This window comes from Schistocerca americana, chromosome 2, assembly GCF_021461395.2.
Source record: "Schistocerca americana isolate TAMUIC-IGC-003095 chromosome 2, iqSchAmer2.1, whole genome shotgun sequence".
Classification (NCBI taxonomy): Eukaryota; Metazoa; Arthropoda; class Insecta; order Orthoptera; family Acrididae; genus Schistocerca; species Schistocerca americana.
Window position 1 is genome coordinate 821,770,734 of NC_060120.1, and position 17,976 is coordinate 821,788,709.

At 43.9% G+C, this 17,976-nt stretch overlaps 1 protein-coding gene and 1 long non-coding RNA gene across 2 annotated transcripts in view; both read left to right on the forward strand.

Annotated features, from left to right (window-relative positions):
- The window catches only part of LOC124594459, a gene marked incomplete at its 3' end in the record, with an annotated part of 417,657 nt that extends 403,526 nt beyond the window's left edge, over nucleotides 1–14,131 (forward strand). Inside the window, exon 18 of the mRNA XM_047132834.1 lies at nucleotides 13,606–14,131. Coding sequence (XP_046988790.1) covers nucleotides 13,606–14,131 — 526 coding nt within the window. The remainder of the gene's footprint in view (nucleotides 1–13,605) is intronic.
- Nucleotides 14,132–14,135: 4 nt separating this feature from the next.
- On the forward strand, nucleotides 14,136–17,661 carry LOC124595583. Its single transcript, XR_006978226.1, has 2 exons — nucleotides 14,136–14,365; nucleotides 14,520–17,661. It is a non-coding gene; the product is annotated as an uncharacterized LOC124595583 (long non-coding RNA).
- The last annotated feature ends 315 nt before the right edge of the window (nucleotides 17,662–17,976 follow it).

Here is a 17,976-nt window from a genome sequence, read left to right on the forward strand (position 1 = left end):
TCCCCCATTCTTGTCAATTGTTCCTTTATGCTCTTCCTGAAACTCTGTACAACCTCTGGTTCTTTCAGTTTATCCAGATCCCATCTCCTTAAACTCCCACCTTTTTGCAGTTTCTTCAGTTTTAACCTACAGCTCATAACCAACAGATTGTGATCAGAGTCCACATGGAAATGTCGTACAATTTAAAACCTGGTTCCTAAATCTCTGCCTTACCATTATATAATCTATCTGAAACCTGTCAGTATCTCCAGACTTCTTCCATGTATACAACCTCCTTTTATGATTCTTGAACCAAGTGTTAGCTATGATTAAGTTGTGCTCTGCGCAAAATTCTACCAGGCGACTTCCTCTTTCATTTCTTAGCCCCAATCCATATTCACCTACTACGTTTCCTTCTCTCCCTTTCCCTACACTTGAATTCCAGTCACCCATGACTATTAAATTTTCGTCTCCCTTCACAATCTGAATAATTTCTTTTATTTCATCATACATTTCTTCAATTTCTTCGTCATCTGCAGAGCTAGTTGGCATATAGACTTGTACTACTGTTGTAGGCGTGGGCTTCGTGTCTACCTTCGCCACAATAATGCGTACACTATGTTTTTGTAGTAGCTTACCCGAACTCCTATTTTTTTATTCATTATTAAACCTACTCCTGCGTTACCAATATTTGATTTTGTATTTATAACCCTGTATTCACCTGACCAAAAGTCTTGTTCCTCCTGCCACCGACCTTCGCTAATTCCCACTATTTCTGACTTTAACCTATCCATTTCCCTTTTTAAATTTTCTAACCTACCTGCCCGATTAAGGGATCTGACATTCCACGCTCCGATCCGTAGAACGCCAGTTTTCTTTCTCCTGATAACGACGTCCTCCTGAGTAGTCCCCGCCCGGAGATCCGAATCTGGGACTATTTTACCTCCGGAATATTTTACCCAAGAGGACGCCATCATCATTTAACCATACAGTGAAGCTGCATGCCCTCGGGAATAATTACGGCCGTAGTTTCCCCTTGCTTTCAGCCGTTCGCAGTACCAGCACAGCGAGGTCGTTTTGGTTAATGCTACAAGCCAGATCAGTCAGTCATCCAGACTGTTGCCCCTGCAACTACTGAAAAGGCTGCTGCCCCTCTTCAGAAACCATACGTTTGTCTGACCTCTCAACAGATACCCCTCCGTTGTGGTTGCACCTACGGTACGGCTGTCTGTGTTGTTGAAAGATAATGGTAATAATAATAATCTCCCCTTGAGTCCTGTCTGGTTTCAATAAGGCGGAGGTTACTGGATAGGTTATTCTAGAATAATATGTCTAAGATGGAGATGGAGATGGAACAAGGTTTAGTGCTATAAATATATATAGCCAAGATGCTGCACACATATGATCTTTTATTGTAGTTAGGCATTTGAAATTCGAGGAGGAGTACTGAATAGAACAGTGACTGAGTAACTGGACTGAGTGTCTGATGAGTAAAAGAGTGCGTATGAAAATCACATCCATTATCCGGTCGCAACCTGGAGTCTTACAGAGTATGTACTGTATGTGGTTCGTTGTACTACGTCGCAGTAGTAAAGATTCGGCCGCGCGGGATTAGCCGAGCGGTCTGAGGCGATGCAGTCATGGACTGTGCGGCTGATCCCTGCGGAGGTTCGAGTCCTCCCTCGGGCATGGGTGTTTGTGTTTGTTCTTAGCATAATTGAGGTAAAGTAGTGTGTAAGCTTAGGGACTGATGTCTTTAATAGTTAAGTCCCATAAGATTTCACACACATTTGAACATTTTTTTATAAGTAAAGATTCGGCACAACTAAAGAGTGGACTAGTTTTCGTTTTACTTTATGTAGAAATACATTTCTTTATTTTTTGGCTTAATTTTTCAGGAGAAAGATTTCCTGCTTGCTGTGACAATCTAGGCTTTCCAGTTTGGATCTTTACACGAGATTATGTCGAGTTATTCTTTAGCTTTTGTCGCGGCTGGCTGGATATGGTCAAGGATTATAGAGGAAACTGAGTCACGAAAATGTACGCTGGCATGAGGTGACTTGATACTTGTTAGGAATTAATTTAAGACTCAGGTGTTACTCCATCGTGGGACACCATACCAATGTTCTAGGGCTAGCGCTTAGATAAACTGGATATCGCAAGCATTTAAATGATAGTTAGAAGCATGTAGTGCAGATAAAATATTATATATTATTGACACACGGTTGTAGATAAGTTATTTTACCCTGTAACTAACAAAATACTAAATGAAAGAATATTTATTTAGATAGTTAAACATAAGAAACCTTACTCTTTCTGCGGAGTACGGCATTTAGCTATTTTCCAGATACAACAACAACAATTTTACACTGACTGACAAAAAAAAGTGAGACAGCCAAACAGGGCAGAGGAAACTAAATGTAACTTCACTGGTTGAGAGGGTGTGTGATGTTATTTCAGTGTTTGCAAAATCAGGTCAGTTTACAAACAACTTGGCAGTAGGAGCCCACTTATCACTATGACGTTGTCTCCATCTGGCCTGGATGATGATGATGATGATGATGATGGTGATAATGAAGAAGTCTCATACTCCTTCACAGAGCGTAGGGGAGGATGCGGGAGACCCGCACCGCTGTACTAGGCATACATGCATTTATTCAGTTGCCAACGGTGACCTAGAGCTGCTGTATAACCTCCTGATGCAAGCTGGCCCACAATTAGATATCTTGGATACTGGATCTGGGACGGATTTAACGTCTGAACAGGTCCCACACATGTACATTCAAGGACAGATCTGAAGATATTGCTGGTCGTGGGAGTATCTCAGCGTCATGCAGACAGTTCAGAGACACGAGTATTATCCTGTTGAAAAATGGCCCCATGATACTGTAACATAAGAGGTAACACTTGAGAATGCAGGACGTTCGTGGCACACAGTTGTGCCAACAGATTTCCCTCAATCGCTACTAGGCACGCTCTGAAAACATATGCGAAGTCCGCCCACACCATCACGACAGGAGTAACACAGATGTGGTACTTCAAAACGATGGAAGAACGGAACCTCATCCCAGGTCGCCGCTATACTTGCCGAAGGTCGTCTTTCAGAGTAGTGCCAAACCACGATTCGTCGCTGAACACAATGTGATCCCGCTCATCAGCAGTCCATGCTTCTCAGTCACGACACTACTCCAAATGCATGCGTTTATGTTGTGGTGTCTATGGCAGCGTTGTTGTTGTTGTTGTTGTTGTGGTCCTCAGTCCTGAGACTGGTTTCATGCAGCTCTCCATGCTACTCTATCCTGTGCAAGCTTTTTCGTCTCCCAGCACCTACTGCAACCTACATCCTTCTGAATCTGCTTAGTGTATTCATCTCTTGGTCTCCCTCTACGATTTTTACCCTCCACGCTGCCCTCCAATACTAAATTGGTGATCCCTTGATACCTCTGAACATGTCCTACCAACCGATCCCTTCTTCTGGTCAAGTTGTGCCACAAACTTCTCTTCTCCCCAATCCTATTCAATACTTCCTCATTAGTTATGTGATCTACCCATCTAATCTTCAGCATTCTTCTGTAGCACCACATTTCGAAAGCTTCTATTCTCTTCTTGTCCAAACTATTTATCGTCCATGTTTCACTTCCATACATGGCTACACTCCATACGAATACTTTCAGAAATGACTTCCTGACACTTAAATCAATACTGGATGTTAACAAATTTCTCTTCTTCAGAAACGCTTTCCTTGCCATTGCCAGCCTACATTTTATATCCTCTCTACTTCGACCATCATCAGTTATTTTGCTCCCCAAATAGCAAAACTCCTTTACTACTTTAAGTGCCTCATTTCCTAATCTAATTCCCTCAGCATCACCCGACTTAATTAGACTACATTCCATTATCCTCGTTTTGCTTTTGTTGATGTTCATCTTATATCCTCCTTTCAAGACACTGTCCATTCCATTCAACTGCTCTTTCAAGTCCTTTGCTGTCTCTGTCAGAATTACAATGTCATCGGCGAACCTCAAAGTTTTTATTTCTTCTCCATGAATTTTAATACCTACTCCGAATTTTTCTTTTGTTTCCTTTACTGTTTGCCCAATATACAGATTGAACAACATCGGGGAGAGGCTACAACCCTGTCTTACTCCCTTCCCAACCACTGCTTCCCTTTCACGTCCCTCGACTCTTATAACTGCCATCTGGTTTCTGTACAAATTGTAAATAGCTTTCCCCCCCTGTATTTTACCCCTGCCACCTTTAGAATTTGAAAGAGAGTATTCCAGTCAACATTGTCAAAAGCTTTCTCTAAGTCTACAAATGCTAGAAACGTAGGTTTGCCTTTCCTTAATCTTTCTTCTGAGATAAGTCGTAAGGTCAGTATTGCCTCACGTGTTCCAGTGTTTCTACGGAATCCAAACTGATCTTCCCCGAGGTTGGCTTCTACTAGTTTTTCCATTCGTCTGTACAGAATTCGTGTTAGTATTTTGCAGCTGTGACTTATTAAACTGATAGTTCGGTAATTTTCACATCTGTCAACACCTGCTTTCTTTGGGATTGGAATTATTATATTCTTCTTGAAGTCTGAGGGTACTTCGCCTGTTTCATACATCTTGCTCACCGGATGGTAGAGTTTTGTCAGGAATGGCTCTCCCAAGGCCGTCAGTAGTTCCAATGGAATGTTGTCTACTCCGGGGGCCTTGTTTCGACTCAGGTCTTTCAGTGCTCTGTCAAACTCTTCACGCAGTATCGTGTCTCCCATTTCATCTTCATCTACATCCTCTTCCATTTCCATAATATTGTCCTCAAGTACATCGTCCTTGTATAGACCCTCTATATACTCCTTCCACCTTTCTGCTTTCCCTTCTTTGCTTAGAACTGGGTTTCCATCTGAGCTCTTGATATTCATACAAGTCGTTCTCTTATCTCCAAAGGTATCTTTAATTTTCCTGTAGGCAGTATCTATCTTACCCCTAGTGAGATAGGCCTCTACATCCTTACATTTGTCCTCTAGCCATCCCTGCTTAGCCATTTTGCACTTCCTGTCGATCTCATTTTTGAGACGTTTGTATTCCTTTTTGCCTGCTTCATTTACTGCATTTTTATATTTTCTCCTTTCATCAATTAAATTCAATATTTCTTCTGTTACCCAAGGATTTCTACTAGCCCTCGTCTTTTTACCTACTTGATCCTCTGCTGCCTTCGCTACTTCGTCCCTCAAAGCTACCCATTCTTCTTCTATTGTATTTCTTTCCCCCATTCCTGTCAATTGTTCCCTTATGCTTTCCCTGAAACTCTGTACAACCTCTGGTTCTTTCAGTTTATCCAGGTCCCATCTCCTTAAATTCCCACCTTTTTGTAGTTTCTTCAGTTTTAATCTACAGGTCATAACCAATAGATTGTGGTCAGAGTCCACATCTGCCCCTGGAAATGTCTTACAATTTAAAACCTGGTTCCTAAATCTCTGTCTTACCATTATATAATCTATCTGATACGTTTTAGTATCTCCAGGGTTCTTCCATGTATACAACCTTCTTTCATGATTCTTAAACCAAGTGTTAGCTATGATTAAGTTGTGCTCTGTGCAAAATTCTACCAGGCGGCTTCCTCTTTCATTTCTTAGCCCCAATCCATATTCACCTACTATGTTTCCTTCTCTCCCTTTCCCTACACTTGAATTCCAGTCACCCATGACTATTAAATTTTCGTCTCCCTTCACAATCTGAATAATTTCTTTTATTTCATCATACATTTCTTCAATTTCTTCGTCATCTGCAGAGCTAGTTGGCATATAAACTTGTACTACTGTAGTAGGTGTGGGCTTCGTGTCTATCTTGGCCACAATAATGCGTTCACTATGTTGTTTGTAGTAGCTTACCCGCATTCCTATTTTCCTATTCATTATGAAACCTACTCCTGCATTACCCCTATTTGATTTTGTGTTTATAACCCTGTAGTCACCTGACCAGAAGTCTTGTTCCTCCTGCCACCGAACTTCACTAATTCCCACTATATCTAACTTCAAGCTATCCATTTCCCTTTTTAAATTTTCTAACCTACCTGCCCGATTAAGGGATCTGACATTCTACGCTCCGATCCGTAGAACGCCAGTTTTCTTTCTCCTGATAACGACATCCTCTTGAGTAGTCCCCGCCCGGAGATCCGAATGGGGGACTATTTTACCTCCGGAATATTTTACCCAAGAGGACGCCATCATCATTTAATCATACAGTAAAGCTGCATGCCCTCGGGAAAAATTACGGCTGTAGTTTCCCCTTGCTTTCAGCCGTTCGCAGTACCAGCACAGCAAGGCCGTTTTGGTTATTGTTACAAGGCCAGATCAGTCAATCATCCAGACTGAAAAGGCTGCTGCCCCTCTTCAGGAACCACACGTTTGTCTGGCCTCTCAACAGATACCCCTCCGTTGTGGTTGCACCTACGGTAGGGCTATCTGTATCGCTGAGGCACGCAAGCCTCCCCACCAACGGCAAGGTCCATGGTTCATGGGGGGATGGCAGCGTGGGACGGCAATTTCCTAGCGCGGCTGCTACTAGTCTCCGACTAATGGTGCGGGATGACGCAGAACGTTTCAGGGAGTCCATTAACTGTTATCGGATGACAGGCACAGACGTGGTCACGATGTGCCTGGTGCACCATACGGCAGTCAGAAGTGGTCGAGCAGAACCTTGACGACGGGTGCCCTTGCTCTCTCGTTCGCACGGAATCCAACAATGGATCACTGCCACATTCGAATACCCCACAAATCTGGATACCGCACGATTTGACCATCCGACCAAATGGGGACCACAGTGATGCCTCTTATAAACGCTGTCAGATGCTGATAACGCTATCTTACTCAAGCACTTGGGATCTGGGTGTCCTTCAAAGTGATCAATCAACAGTTGATGCTATTCACGCCCCTTATGTACCCTATCAAGCGTGGTAGAATAATGCACTCTGGTGGCCCTTCTACCTCTCACAGAGAATTCCAGCTGGAATCAGTTATTTACATGTATGCCAAAAATTTATACACGTACGAACATGTACATAGACATCGGACTATGTATTCTGAGTGATTCACTTTTTTGTCAGGCAGTGTAACCAGTGAGTTGACTCCCTGGATAACCATGCCTGTTAAAGTGTCACTTCCGGAACGGGGAAGTGCGCCGGCCCTGTATCGAATCCACTGGACAGATTAACGATGAAGGTTGGTGTGCCGGGCAGATTAGATGTGGTTTCTTACCGTCTTCCACATCCCACACCGAGTGAGATGGCACAGTAGTTAGCACACTGGACTCGCATTCGGGAGCACGACGGTTCAAATCCACGTTCAGTCATCCTGATTTAGGTTTTCCGTTATTTCCATATATCGCTTCAGGCAAATGCCGGGGTAGTTCCTTTGAAATGGCACGGCCGATTTCCTTCCCCATTCTTCCCTAATCCGATGGCACCAATGACCTCGCTATTTGGTCCCCTCCTCCAAATCAGCCAACCAACCAATCAAGTACATTCCACTAGGTGAATACCGGGCTGGGATCCCCGCCTCTGTTACAGGCTTTGCATGCAAACGTTTAGAAAACTTTCGCTCAGTTTCACAAGTATAAGGCAACACGCAGAGATTTGGGTTACACTTGTTCCATCGCAGGTGACGCAGTGGTGACATGAAGGCATCCGACCAACTCTTAAATTAACCGATAATAACCATGTCGACAATGCGCCGATGCGGTACAAAGGCGCAAGAAAAAGAAGGAAAAAAGAGCAGAATTAGTGAGGTAGAAACGTTCAAGTTTTAGCGGTAGCTGCAACATGCTATGCTTAAGTGCCCATGTTGAGATGTACGTTCTGGTGAAGGAATGTTCATTTAAGAGAGAGTGTTCATTTCCTTGAACGCACAACCAATATTTCTTCTAAACTACCTGAGGACAAGATTTAAGTCACTGGTGCGACGAGCTTCCCCGATGCGCTGTGGCTATAGGAACGGCATTCGGCCACAAAATTAAAATAAAGTAAATCTGACAGATTATGAAAATAGCGAACGTTGTCTGACGTGATAATCGCCAGATTTTTTTTTTTAGTCATCAGTCATCTGACTGTCAGAAGTGAAGCTGTGAGTACCGGTCGTGAGTCGTGCTTCGGTAGCTCAGTGGTAGAGCACTTGCCCGCGAAAGGCAATGGTCCCGAGTTCGAGTCTCGGTCGGGCACACAGTTTTAATCTGCCAGGAAGTTTCAGTCATCAGACTTGTTTGATATGGGCCGCCACCTCTTCTTCTCAGAGTATGACTTGCAATCTACGTCGTCAATTATTTGCTGGATTTACGCCAGTCCCTGCCTTCCTCTACAGTTTTTATCCTCTGCAGCTGCCTCTAATACAATGGTAATTATTTCCTGATGTCTTAACAGAAGTCCTATCATCCTGTCCCTTCTTTTGTCAGTGTTTCCCACATATATTCTCTTCTATTCCGGTTTTCCGTTTCACTACCATTTACACTGTGCTCCAAACGTACATTCTCTGAAGCTTCTTCCTCAAATTCAGGCCTATGTTTGTTACTAGTAGACTTCTCTTGGCCGGGAATGCCCCTTTTGCCATTGCTAGTCTGCTTTAGATGTCCTCCTTGCTCCGTACATCATGCGTTATATTGCTGCCTACGTAGAACAATTTCTTAACTTCAACTACTTCGCGATCACCAGTCCTGATGTTAAGTTTCTCGCTATTCTCATTTCTGCTACTTGTCGTTACTTTCGTCTTTCTTCGATTTACTCTCAATTCGTATTCTATACTTATTAGAGTGTTCGTTCCATTCAACAAATCCCGTAATTCTCCTTCACTTTCACTGAGGATAGCAATGTCATCAGCGAATTTTCTCATTGATACCCTTTCACTTTGAATTTTAATTCCAACTTTGAACCTTTCTTTTATTTCCAGCATTGCTTCTTCGACGTACAGGTTGAACAGCAGAAGCGATATACTACATCCCTGTCTTCCACCCGTTTTAATCGAAGCACTTCGTTCCTGTTCATCCAATCTTATTGTTCCCTTTTGGTTTTTATATTGTATGTTACCGATCTTTCCCTACGATTTACACATATTTTTCTCAGAACTTCCTCCCAGAACTGCTTCTCTGAATCGTTTCCATTATCAACAGCATCTGCCTCTCTGCTGCCTTTACCTTTCGTGTAGTCAAACCGATCGTCATCTAACAGATTCTCAGTTTTCGTTTCCGTTCTCATTTATATTATTCTCGTCAGTAACTTGGATGCATGAGCTGCTAAGCTGATTGTGCGATAATTCTCACACTTGTCGGCTGTTACAATGATCGAAATTGACTCGATGAGGTTTTCTTTCGAAAGTCTGATGGTACATAGCCAGTCTCATACATTCTACACACCAATTTGAATAGATGTTTGGACAACATGGTTGTGGAGTAACAGCAATTGATATAAAATTAACTTAGTATTAGGAAAACAGTCTTGATGGCGTTTATTTACTTATTTAGTGCTGACCGATTTCAGCCCTTCGCAGGAGCCATCTTCAGGGCGAACATACTGTGAAATCACAATATACATCTTAATGTAAAGAATTTATCTATGCCTGTGTTTATATAGTAAGCTATGAGCACGTGAGCGTAAGCAACGCCTCCAACGGTGACCAATGGTAGACGTCTAGGCTTGAAAATTGAAGTGTAAATACAGTGTGTGTTATGTTCACAATTTAAAGAAACCATGTTCATTTTTTAAAAAAACGCTGGTATATAAATAAACATAAAAAAGTATATCAAAAAACTTTTCAACGTCAAACTTACAAAAGGACGTTAGTAAGTTACCTTATCTTCATTCGTAATATTCTATGGGGGAAATGAACTATGGGGGAAATGAACATGGTTTCTTTAAAATGTAAGCTTAACACAAATTGTATTTATACTTCAATTTTTAAGCCTAGACGTCTACCATTGGTCACCGCTGGAGGCGTTGCTTACGCTCACGTGCTCATGAACCCAGGCATAGGTAAATTCCTTACAGTCTCCTGTCACACCTTTGTAAACGTGACGCCACCAGCAGTCGACCAGCGGGCAAAACATTATATTTACGTAATCCACTCTTATAAGATGGTTGTCAGTAGTTTTGTTTAAGATATACCGGGTGATCAAAAAGTCAGTATAAATTTTAAAACTTAATAAACCACGGAATAATGTAGATAGAGAGGTAAAAATTGACACACCTGCTTGGAATGACATGGGGTTTTATTAGAACCCAAAAAAATACAAAAGTTCAAAAAATGACCGACAGATGCCGCTTCATCTGCTCAGAATAGCAATAATTAGCATAACAAAGTAAGACAAAGCAAAGATGATGTTCTTTACAGGAAATGCTCAATATGTCCACCATCATTCCTCAACAATAGCTGTAGTCGAGGAATAATGTTGTTAACAGCACTGTAAAGCATGTCCGGAGTTATGGTGAGGCATTGGCATCGGATGTTGTCTTTCAGCATCCCTAGAGATGTCAGTCGATCACGATACACTTGCGACTTCAGGTAACCCCAAAGCCAATAATCGCACGGACTAAGGTATGGGAACCTGGGAGGCCTAGCATGACGAAAGTGGCGGCTGAGCACACGATCATCACCAAATGACGCGCACAAGAGATCTTTCACGCTTCTAGCAATATGGGGTGAAGCGCCATCCTGCATAAACATAGTACTTTCCAGCAGGTGTTTATCAGCCAGGCTGGAGATGATGCGAATCTGTAACATATCGGCGTACCTCTCACCCGTCACGGTAGCAGTTACAAAACCAGAATCACGCATTTCCTCGAAGAAAAAAGGCCCGATAACGGTAGATGTGGTAAATCCAACCCACAGCGTGACTTTCTCGTCGTGCAATGGAGTTTCCACGACAGTTCTAGGATTTTTCGGTAGCCCAAATTCTGCAGTTGTGGACGTTGACAGACCCTCGGAGCGAGAAATGAGCTTCGTCGGTCCACAACACGCTACTCAACAATTCGTCATCTTCCGCCATCTTTTGAATCGCCTACACCGCAAATGCCCTCCGCTTCATTAAATCGCCAGGTAACAGTTCATGATGCCGATGGATTTTGTATGGATCGCATCGGAGGGTACGCCTCAGTGCCAACCAAACAGTAGTGCATGGAATGCCGGTGCGATGTGCGACTGCATGAACACTGACTTCCCCGTGCATAGACGAACCCGCTACAGTCACCATTTCTTCCTGAACTGTCTCAGCAGCATTACGTCTTGTGCTCGGTAGGCCACGACGGGGTCTATCGTCTAAACAATCCGTGGCTTCGAACTTCGAAATCATTCTCGCCAAGGCTGCATTTGTCAATGGACCTTTACCTGTTCGAATCCTCTTCCTATGGCGATAGGATCGTAACGCTGAACTAGCACATTCCCCATTCTGGTAATACAGCTTCACTAAAAGCGCCTTTTCAGGTAACATCAACATGCTGCGACTGCTGGCGCATCTGATCTCTCCCTCTTTTGTTTCCTTTATTGTAATTTTTATACCCGTACAACAGGTAGGCTGGCAGCAGCATCCTACGCTGCTCTTCAGCCTATCGAGTCGACAATGAGAAAAACATAAAGAAGATTCATAAGAGACATATTGACGGGTAAAAAACAGTAGACACAGAAATACAAAAGCCCGGAGCCGTTCACACTCGACGAAAAATGCACTGAAACACGTTGGCACGGCGCACAAACACTGATGATCTCCACGACAGTTGGCACTGAGGTGAATGTTGGAGCGTGACGGCGAACACTAAACACAAACACGACGGCACACACACGAGAAAACGGATGGTGATGATCACCGGCGCGCGAATGTCCACGTAGCGTGTACGAGTCCGGGGACCTAGCAAGAGGGGTAGAAGAGGGAGGGGGAGGGAGAGGGCTGAGCAAAGATGCCAATAACAGAGGAGATGGTAGTAGAAGCGGAGGAGTGGGGGTAGGGGAAGTCCGGGGGAGGAGTGGGGATAAAGGGAGGAGGGGGGGAAGAGGGAGAGAAGGGAGAGAGGGTGCCCATAGGAACAAAACACAGGAGGAGGAAGGGAGGATCAAAGTTGGTAGGAGGGGTAGATAGAGGGGAGGAGGGCATCATCAGCGAGGGGGAGCTGGCGGAAGTCACCTTGGGAGAGGGTATGGAGAGTGGATTTTCTCTCTCATTACAGCTCCTTTTATACATGATTGTCATGCGCAGTCACTGGCGTTTTGCTGTACAGCGCCATCTGTCGGAAACTTTGTGAACTTTGTTTTTTTTTTGTTCTAAATAAACCCCACGTCATTCCAAGCATGTGTGTCAATTTTTACCTCTCTATCTACATTATCCCGTGGTTTATTAAGTTTTCTAATTTATACTGACTTTTTGATCACCCAGTATATTGTAATTTAACGGTATGTTCGCCCTGAAGATGGCCCCTGCGATGGGCTGAAGCCGGTCGGCACTAAATAAGTAAATAAACGCGATTAAGACTGTTTTCCTAATATTAAGCCAATTTGAATAGTCGTTTTGTTGGCAACTCCACTGTGGTGTGCGTAGTGTAAGACCTTCGGTACACAGACCATCAGATTATTTGACTCGTCACTCTAACGAAATAGGCGAGCGTCAGCAATATGTCTCGTGGTCTTATCATGGCGTGTTTATCTTCTGCCGTTAGGTCAGACGATAGAAATGCCACTTGCACGCTTAGAGTAGCAGATTGACGGTGACCAACTTTAAACAGAACTTGATTAATTTTCACACACATTTATTAAAATAATAAAAAGCATAGACATTACGTAACTTGATTCTGAATGCTGTTTACAATTGACAATCTGAAGTTCCTTTGGTCTTGGTACGTTAATCTTATTCTCACATATCTCTGATAGTTGACAAAGTGTCTATTCATTCATCTTCATGGCTATGTACAGGAATATGGTAATCTTATTAGGTGCAGACTGAAACTTGACTATAGACTGGTACAGACTAATGTAGACTGGTACAGACTAGTGCAGACAAATGCACACTGACTAATCGGAGGTCTGTACACTCGTTTAATACCTCGCACTTTCAGGTATCACTGCGCGAGTGTGATCCACGAGGAGGAAAGCTTCTACGTTAGCAGCAATCTCATTGGCTGCGTTACATATTAATACGCGGATCGGCAGAAGCAGAATCTGGTCCGTCTCTAAGGCAGTGCCATCTCGTAGCGCGGAGACGGACGAGCGCTGCGCCTGCGCTGTTGTGCTTAGTGGGGCGCGCTCTAGTGGGAAAGTTGTGTACGCGCTGACTACGCGGAACTATGTACACAACGTCCACCAACGATCTTAGAAATTCCGATGGAATGTTATGCATCGCATCTACTTTATTTGATCCAAACCTCTATTCAATTCTGGATCCGCAGTCTCCTCTACATCGACTCCTGTTTTCTATCACGTCATCGGACATATCTTCCCCCTCATAGAGGCCTTCAATGTATTCTTTCCACCTATCCGCTCTCTCCTCTGGTTTTAACAGTGGAATTGGCATTGAATTCTTAATTTTAGCACCCTTGCTTTTAATAATCACGATAAATATACAAGATGAGACAAAATGACTGTCGTTCTGAGAGAGTCTCCCACGTCTGGTTTGGCAGGAAGAGCGCGGACGGTGGCGGCAGCGTCGCCAGCAGCCCCCCGCCGTCGCGGCTGCGCGCTCTGCGGCTGAAGCGCGCCAAGGAGGAGTTCCTGACGCGCGGCCCGGCCAGCCGCAGCTGGACCGGCAGCGCCAGCGGCGAGGAGGCGTCGCCGCCGCCGGCGCTCGCGGCCGCCGGCTGCCGCCTCAGCCTCGCCGCCAGCGCAGACAGCTCGCCGCTGCGGGTGGCATCGGCGGCGCGCGCCGCGCACGACGAGTCGCAGTTGCTCGTCAAGTCGGCCAGCGCGGGCGCCATCTCGCCCACGTCCCAGCAGCCGCCGCACTCGGCCGACCGCGCCGCCTCCGCCGCCGCCGGCGCCGCCTCCGGCAGCAAGGCGTCGCGCTTCGGGCTCGCCAGTAGCATCGCGTCGCGTTTCCGCAAGGTGAAGATGCGGCGCACGGGCCGCGGGCACGGTCAGCAGCAGCAGGGCCAGGGGGCGGTGTCGGCGCTCTGCCGACAGAGCCTGCTGGTCGACCTTGGGGGCGACGCAGCCGAGCGCGCCGCTGCCGCAGCCGCCCCCGCCACCAAGAGCTGCCCCTCGTCCCCCGTGCTGCGCCGCCCGCCGCAGCCTCCTCCACCGCGGCCTCCCTCTAGCCCCACCAACGACGACGAATCCAAGTCCTCCTGTTGGGTGAAAAAGAAAATTTTTCGGCCGAAGTCGTAACTGTCTACGTTTCCTCCAGTTTCTAAACAGTGTCATAAATGTCGAGGATTTCTTCAGGTCATCACACAACCCAACTGTCTGGAGCCTCCTCCACTGTGGCTACCTGCTAGCATTTCCAACAACAAGTCCAAAATTTCCTGCTGAGTGAAAAAGAAAATTTTTGGGCCAAAGTCATACAAGTGAAAGTCCTAAATGTCGAGGATTTCTTCAGGTCATCAGACAACCCAACTGTCCACAATGAGATCAAGATCTCCCATTGTTTCTCCTGGAGCCTCCTCCACTGTGGCTACCTGCTAGCATCTCCAACAACAACAAGCGCAAACTTTCCTGCTGAGTGAAAAAGAAAATTTTTCGGCCGAAGTCATACAAGTCTATGTTTCATCCAATTACCAATCAAGTCAGTGCTCGACAATCAATTCAAAAATTTCCTCTGTGTCCGACATAGCCTCTTATAGCGTAGCCACCTGCTAGCCTGAAAGGCGACAAGTCCAGATCCGCCTACTGGGGAACAAGTAACCACACAGCCCGAAAGTCGCCAAGGAGTTCAAGATCTCGCGATGTTCTTCTGCAGCCTTCTCCACTGTGGGTGGCTACATCCACCTCCCACGACGAAAAGTCCAAACTTTCCTGTTGGGTGAGGAAGAAAATTCTCCAGAGGAAATCGTATGTTTCTGTCTATTCTCCAGTCATCAAGCAACACAACAGTCGACGAAAATTTCAAGCAGCCTCCTCCATATGGCCAGTGCAGGCCTCTCCAACGGTGACGAATAAAAATCTCCCATTCGAGCGAAGGAAAAAAATTCAGCCAACGTCATAAGTGTCCACGATTTTCTGCGGCCACTGATCAACTGAACTGTAACGAGTTAAAGACTACCTACACTGTAAAGCGTTTCTCTAGCATATGGTTTCTTGGAGCTAACAGCCACAATGATCACTGACGAGTACGTGATCTGCCAGCTTTGAAAGAAGAAAGTGTTTAAGTCCAACGTATAGCTGATTTAGTTTCGCCTCCAACCGTCTAAAGAAACGGAGATATTGACTAGCCTCTCCAATGAAGAGGAGTCCAAATTTTCCTTTTGACTAGAGAACAAAGCTTTTCGGCCGAATCTACAGGTGTCCACGGTATTCCGTGCTCACCAAGCAACTCAGTTGTCGACATCATGTTCAGCACTGCCCACTATATATAAAGACTCTCTAGATCCTAGTCTATGATTTCCCAGTTCTGTTAGTCAGCTTTATCACGAACAAGTTTATCATCTGCCTTTGGTGAAAGAGTAAGGATACGAGGTTCATCTCATAGCTTTCTCAGTTTTTTCTCAAACCATTCAAACAGAATGACATCCTGACTTCATGCCAGGTAAAAAATAGCATTTGAAGGCCTCATGATTTTCAGCACTAACTAGAATTCGTGCTGGCTAAAGAAGAAAACTTTGAAGTCCAAAATGTAGCTCTTCGATTTTCTGTCAAAGTTATTGATATGTAAAGAGGAAAATCTTCTTCATCCTGGACGGAAATTAGCGCGGTTTTCTCGTTCCACCAACAGGAAGATATCTGCTAGCGAAGAAAATGTTGCAGTCTAATTATTCCCTTCCTCAATTAGAACGAAATGGAGTCAACACCTAGCGCTGTGTAAAGAGGAAGATATCTAGACCCAACATGTAGGCTTGTAATTAGTAGCCAAAACATCCTGCTGGGTAAAGAATCAAATGTCTTTGGCTACAACGTAATCACTCGTTTACCTCACAAGAACGCGAGAAATGAAAAGGGATCAAATTTTAAGACTTCGTGTTACGTAAGGAAAAAAATCCTTAGGTTAGAGAGGCAGCGTTCTAATTATTGCTGATGGTACATTCAAACAACTTTCCCGAATTGAGAAATAATATTAGATCAAAGTAACAACAAGCGACAAAAATGAAGCTATCTCTTCTTACCATAAGGGACGTCTTCTTCATGGGATATACAGCATCTTAAGCACAAAATGCAGTACCCAGAATGCTGTAGCCCGTTGGAGGTTTCTCTGGAAAATGTTGAACCATTCCGTTTATCAAGTTTATGACTCAGTAGGTATAACGCGACAACATTTATGGCAGTTGGGTCACATCACCTCGCTGATGGTGTAGAATTTGGACGGTGATGAGTTCTTGCTCGGCATAAAAGAGTTCACAACTGACCTCTTATAACGCATACCAATGAGCTCAATCATTTGTTGTGTCCAATCGGCTGTGCATATCCACTTAGTTGGCGCCAATGTGAAACACAGTGACAACGCCACGGCCTGCGCTTGCGAGAAAACAGTTGCCTAACTGTTATGAACGACAGCATTTATATCAGCGTTCGTTGAGCACTGATAACAAAGATAAAAGGAATATATTATTTCAGGAGCGTGATTGGCTGTTAGCGAAAAACGACTTTTGAGTGTTATTTCATGAATGATCGTGAACTGCAGTGCTATAATCTGACTTGAGGCTGCTCTATAGTTGTTCAAATTTTAGGGAATATTAGTGTCAGTCTGAAATGTAATGACTGTCGACTATCTCCTGGATCAAGCGTACTAATGAAAATAGTTTATTGCAATACAGAACGTGTTAGGCGAAGTAAAATACGTGCATGGAAGATCGTATTTCACACGATCTTCGCGCGTTGTTTATTTTCGCAGTTTTGGTAGAAGTAACGACGTTGCCATTGTTTTTCATGTTACCAACGTTGATATATCGCGTGTTCACAGTATGTGAAAAGATATTTTGTGCTGTTTAATCAACTGTAATACTCCGAAGTTCCGTCCGTTACACAGTATAGTGACTCATTACATTTTACAGCTTCATCGTTGGCATTTTGTTGAAAAATCTGGCCTACTGTCCTCTTAATGATTTGTTGGAATGAAGTAGAAGCATAAAAAATATTACGAAACTACAATTCGCCCTTATGTCGGTACAAGATGACGATCTAGCAGGTGGTTACACACTCATCAGGTTACTTAATGAATTCGCCAAGAACTGCTGTGAAACCATCAGAAATAATAATAAACAAGAAACAATTAATCACGAAGTTTTCATCTACAACAAATAAAACTGTAATTTGATTTTTTCCTTCTAATATTGTGGCAACATTTCCACAGTGTTGGAATACCTTCAACCCATGTGACAATATTGTGGCAGCATTTCCACATTGCTGGAATACCTTCAAACTGTACGACAATATTACAAATAAATCAGACACATGGCTAAAAAATTTTAGTTTTAAGGACAAAATTTGTACTGAATATTTGTTTGATACACATGTGTAATACTAAAGTTTGTATGAAATAATGGCTGTGTGTAAGAAGTGAACGAAATAAATATTTTGTTTAGTGTCAAGAACCAAAGTTTTATTTTTCTATCTTCTATGCTATTAGAACCCTGACGAGTGAAATATTTCTGACAAAAATCGAGTCTCATGGAGCGAACTTGGTTACAGCTAATTCTAGTTCACAGATTCTTGACAAACGAAAAACATAATAACAATAAATTATTGTTTGGAATGAAAGGAACTACAATAATTATTAAACCTTTGGCTTGATATGTATTATAAGAAATATAGCAGATCATACACTTTACAAAAGAAAATTGTCAGTATTTCGACATGATCTGCATTGAGCCCAATGCATTTCGTTCAGCAACACTCTTATATTT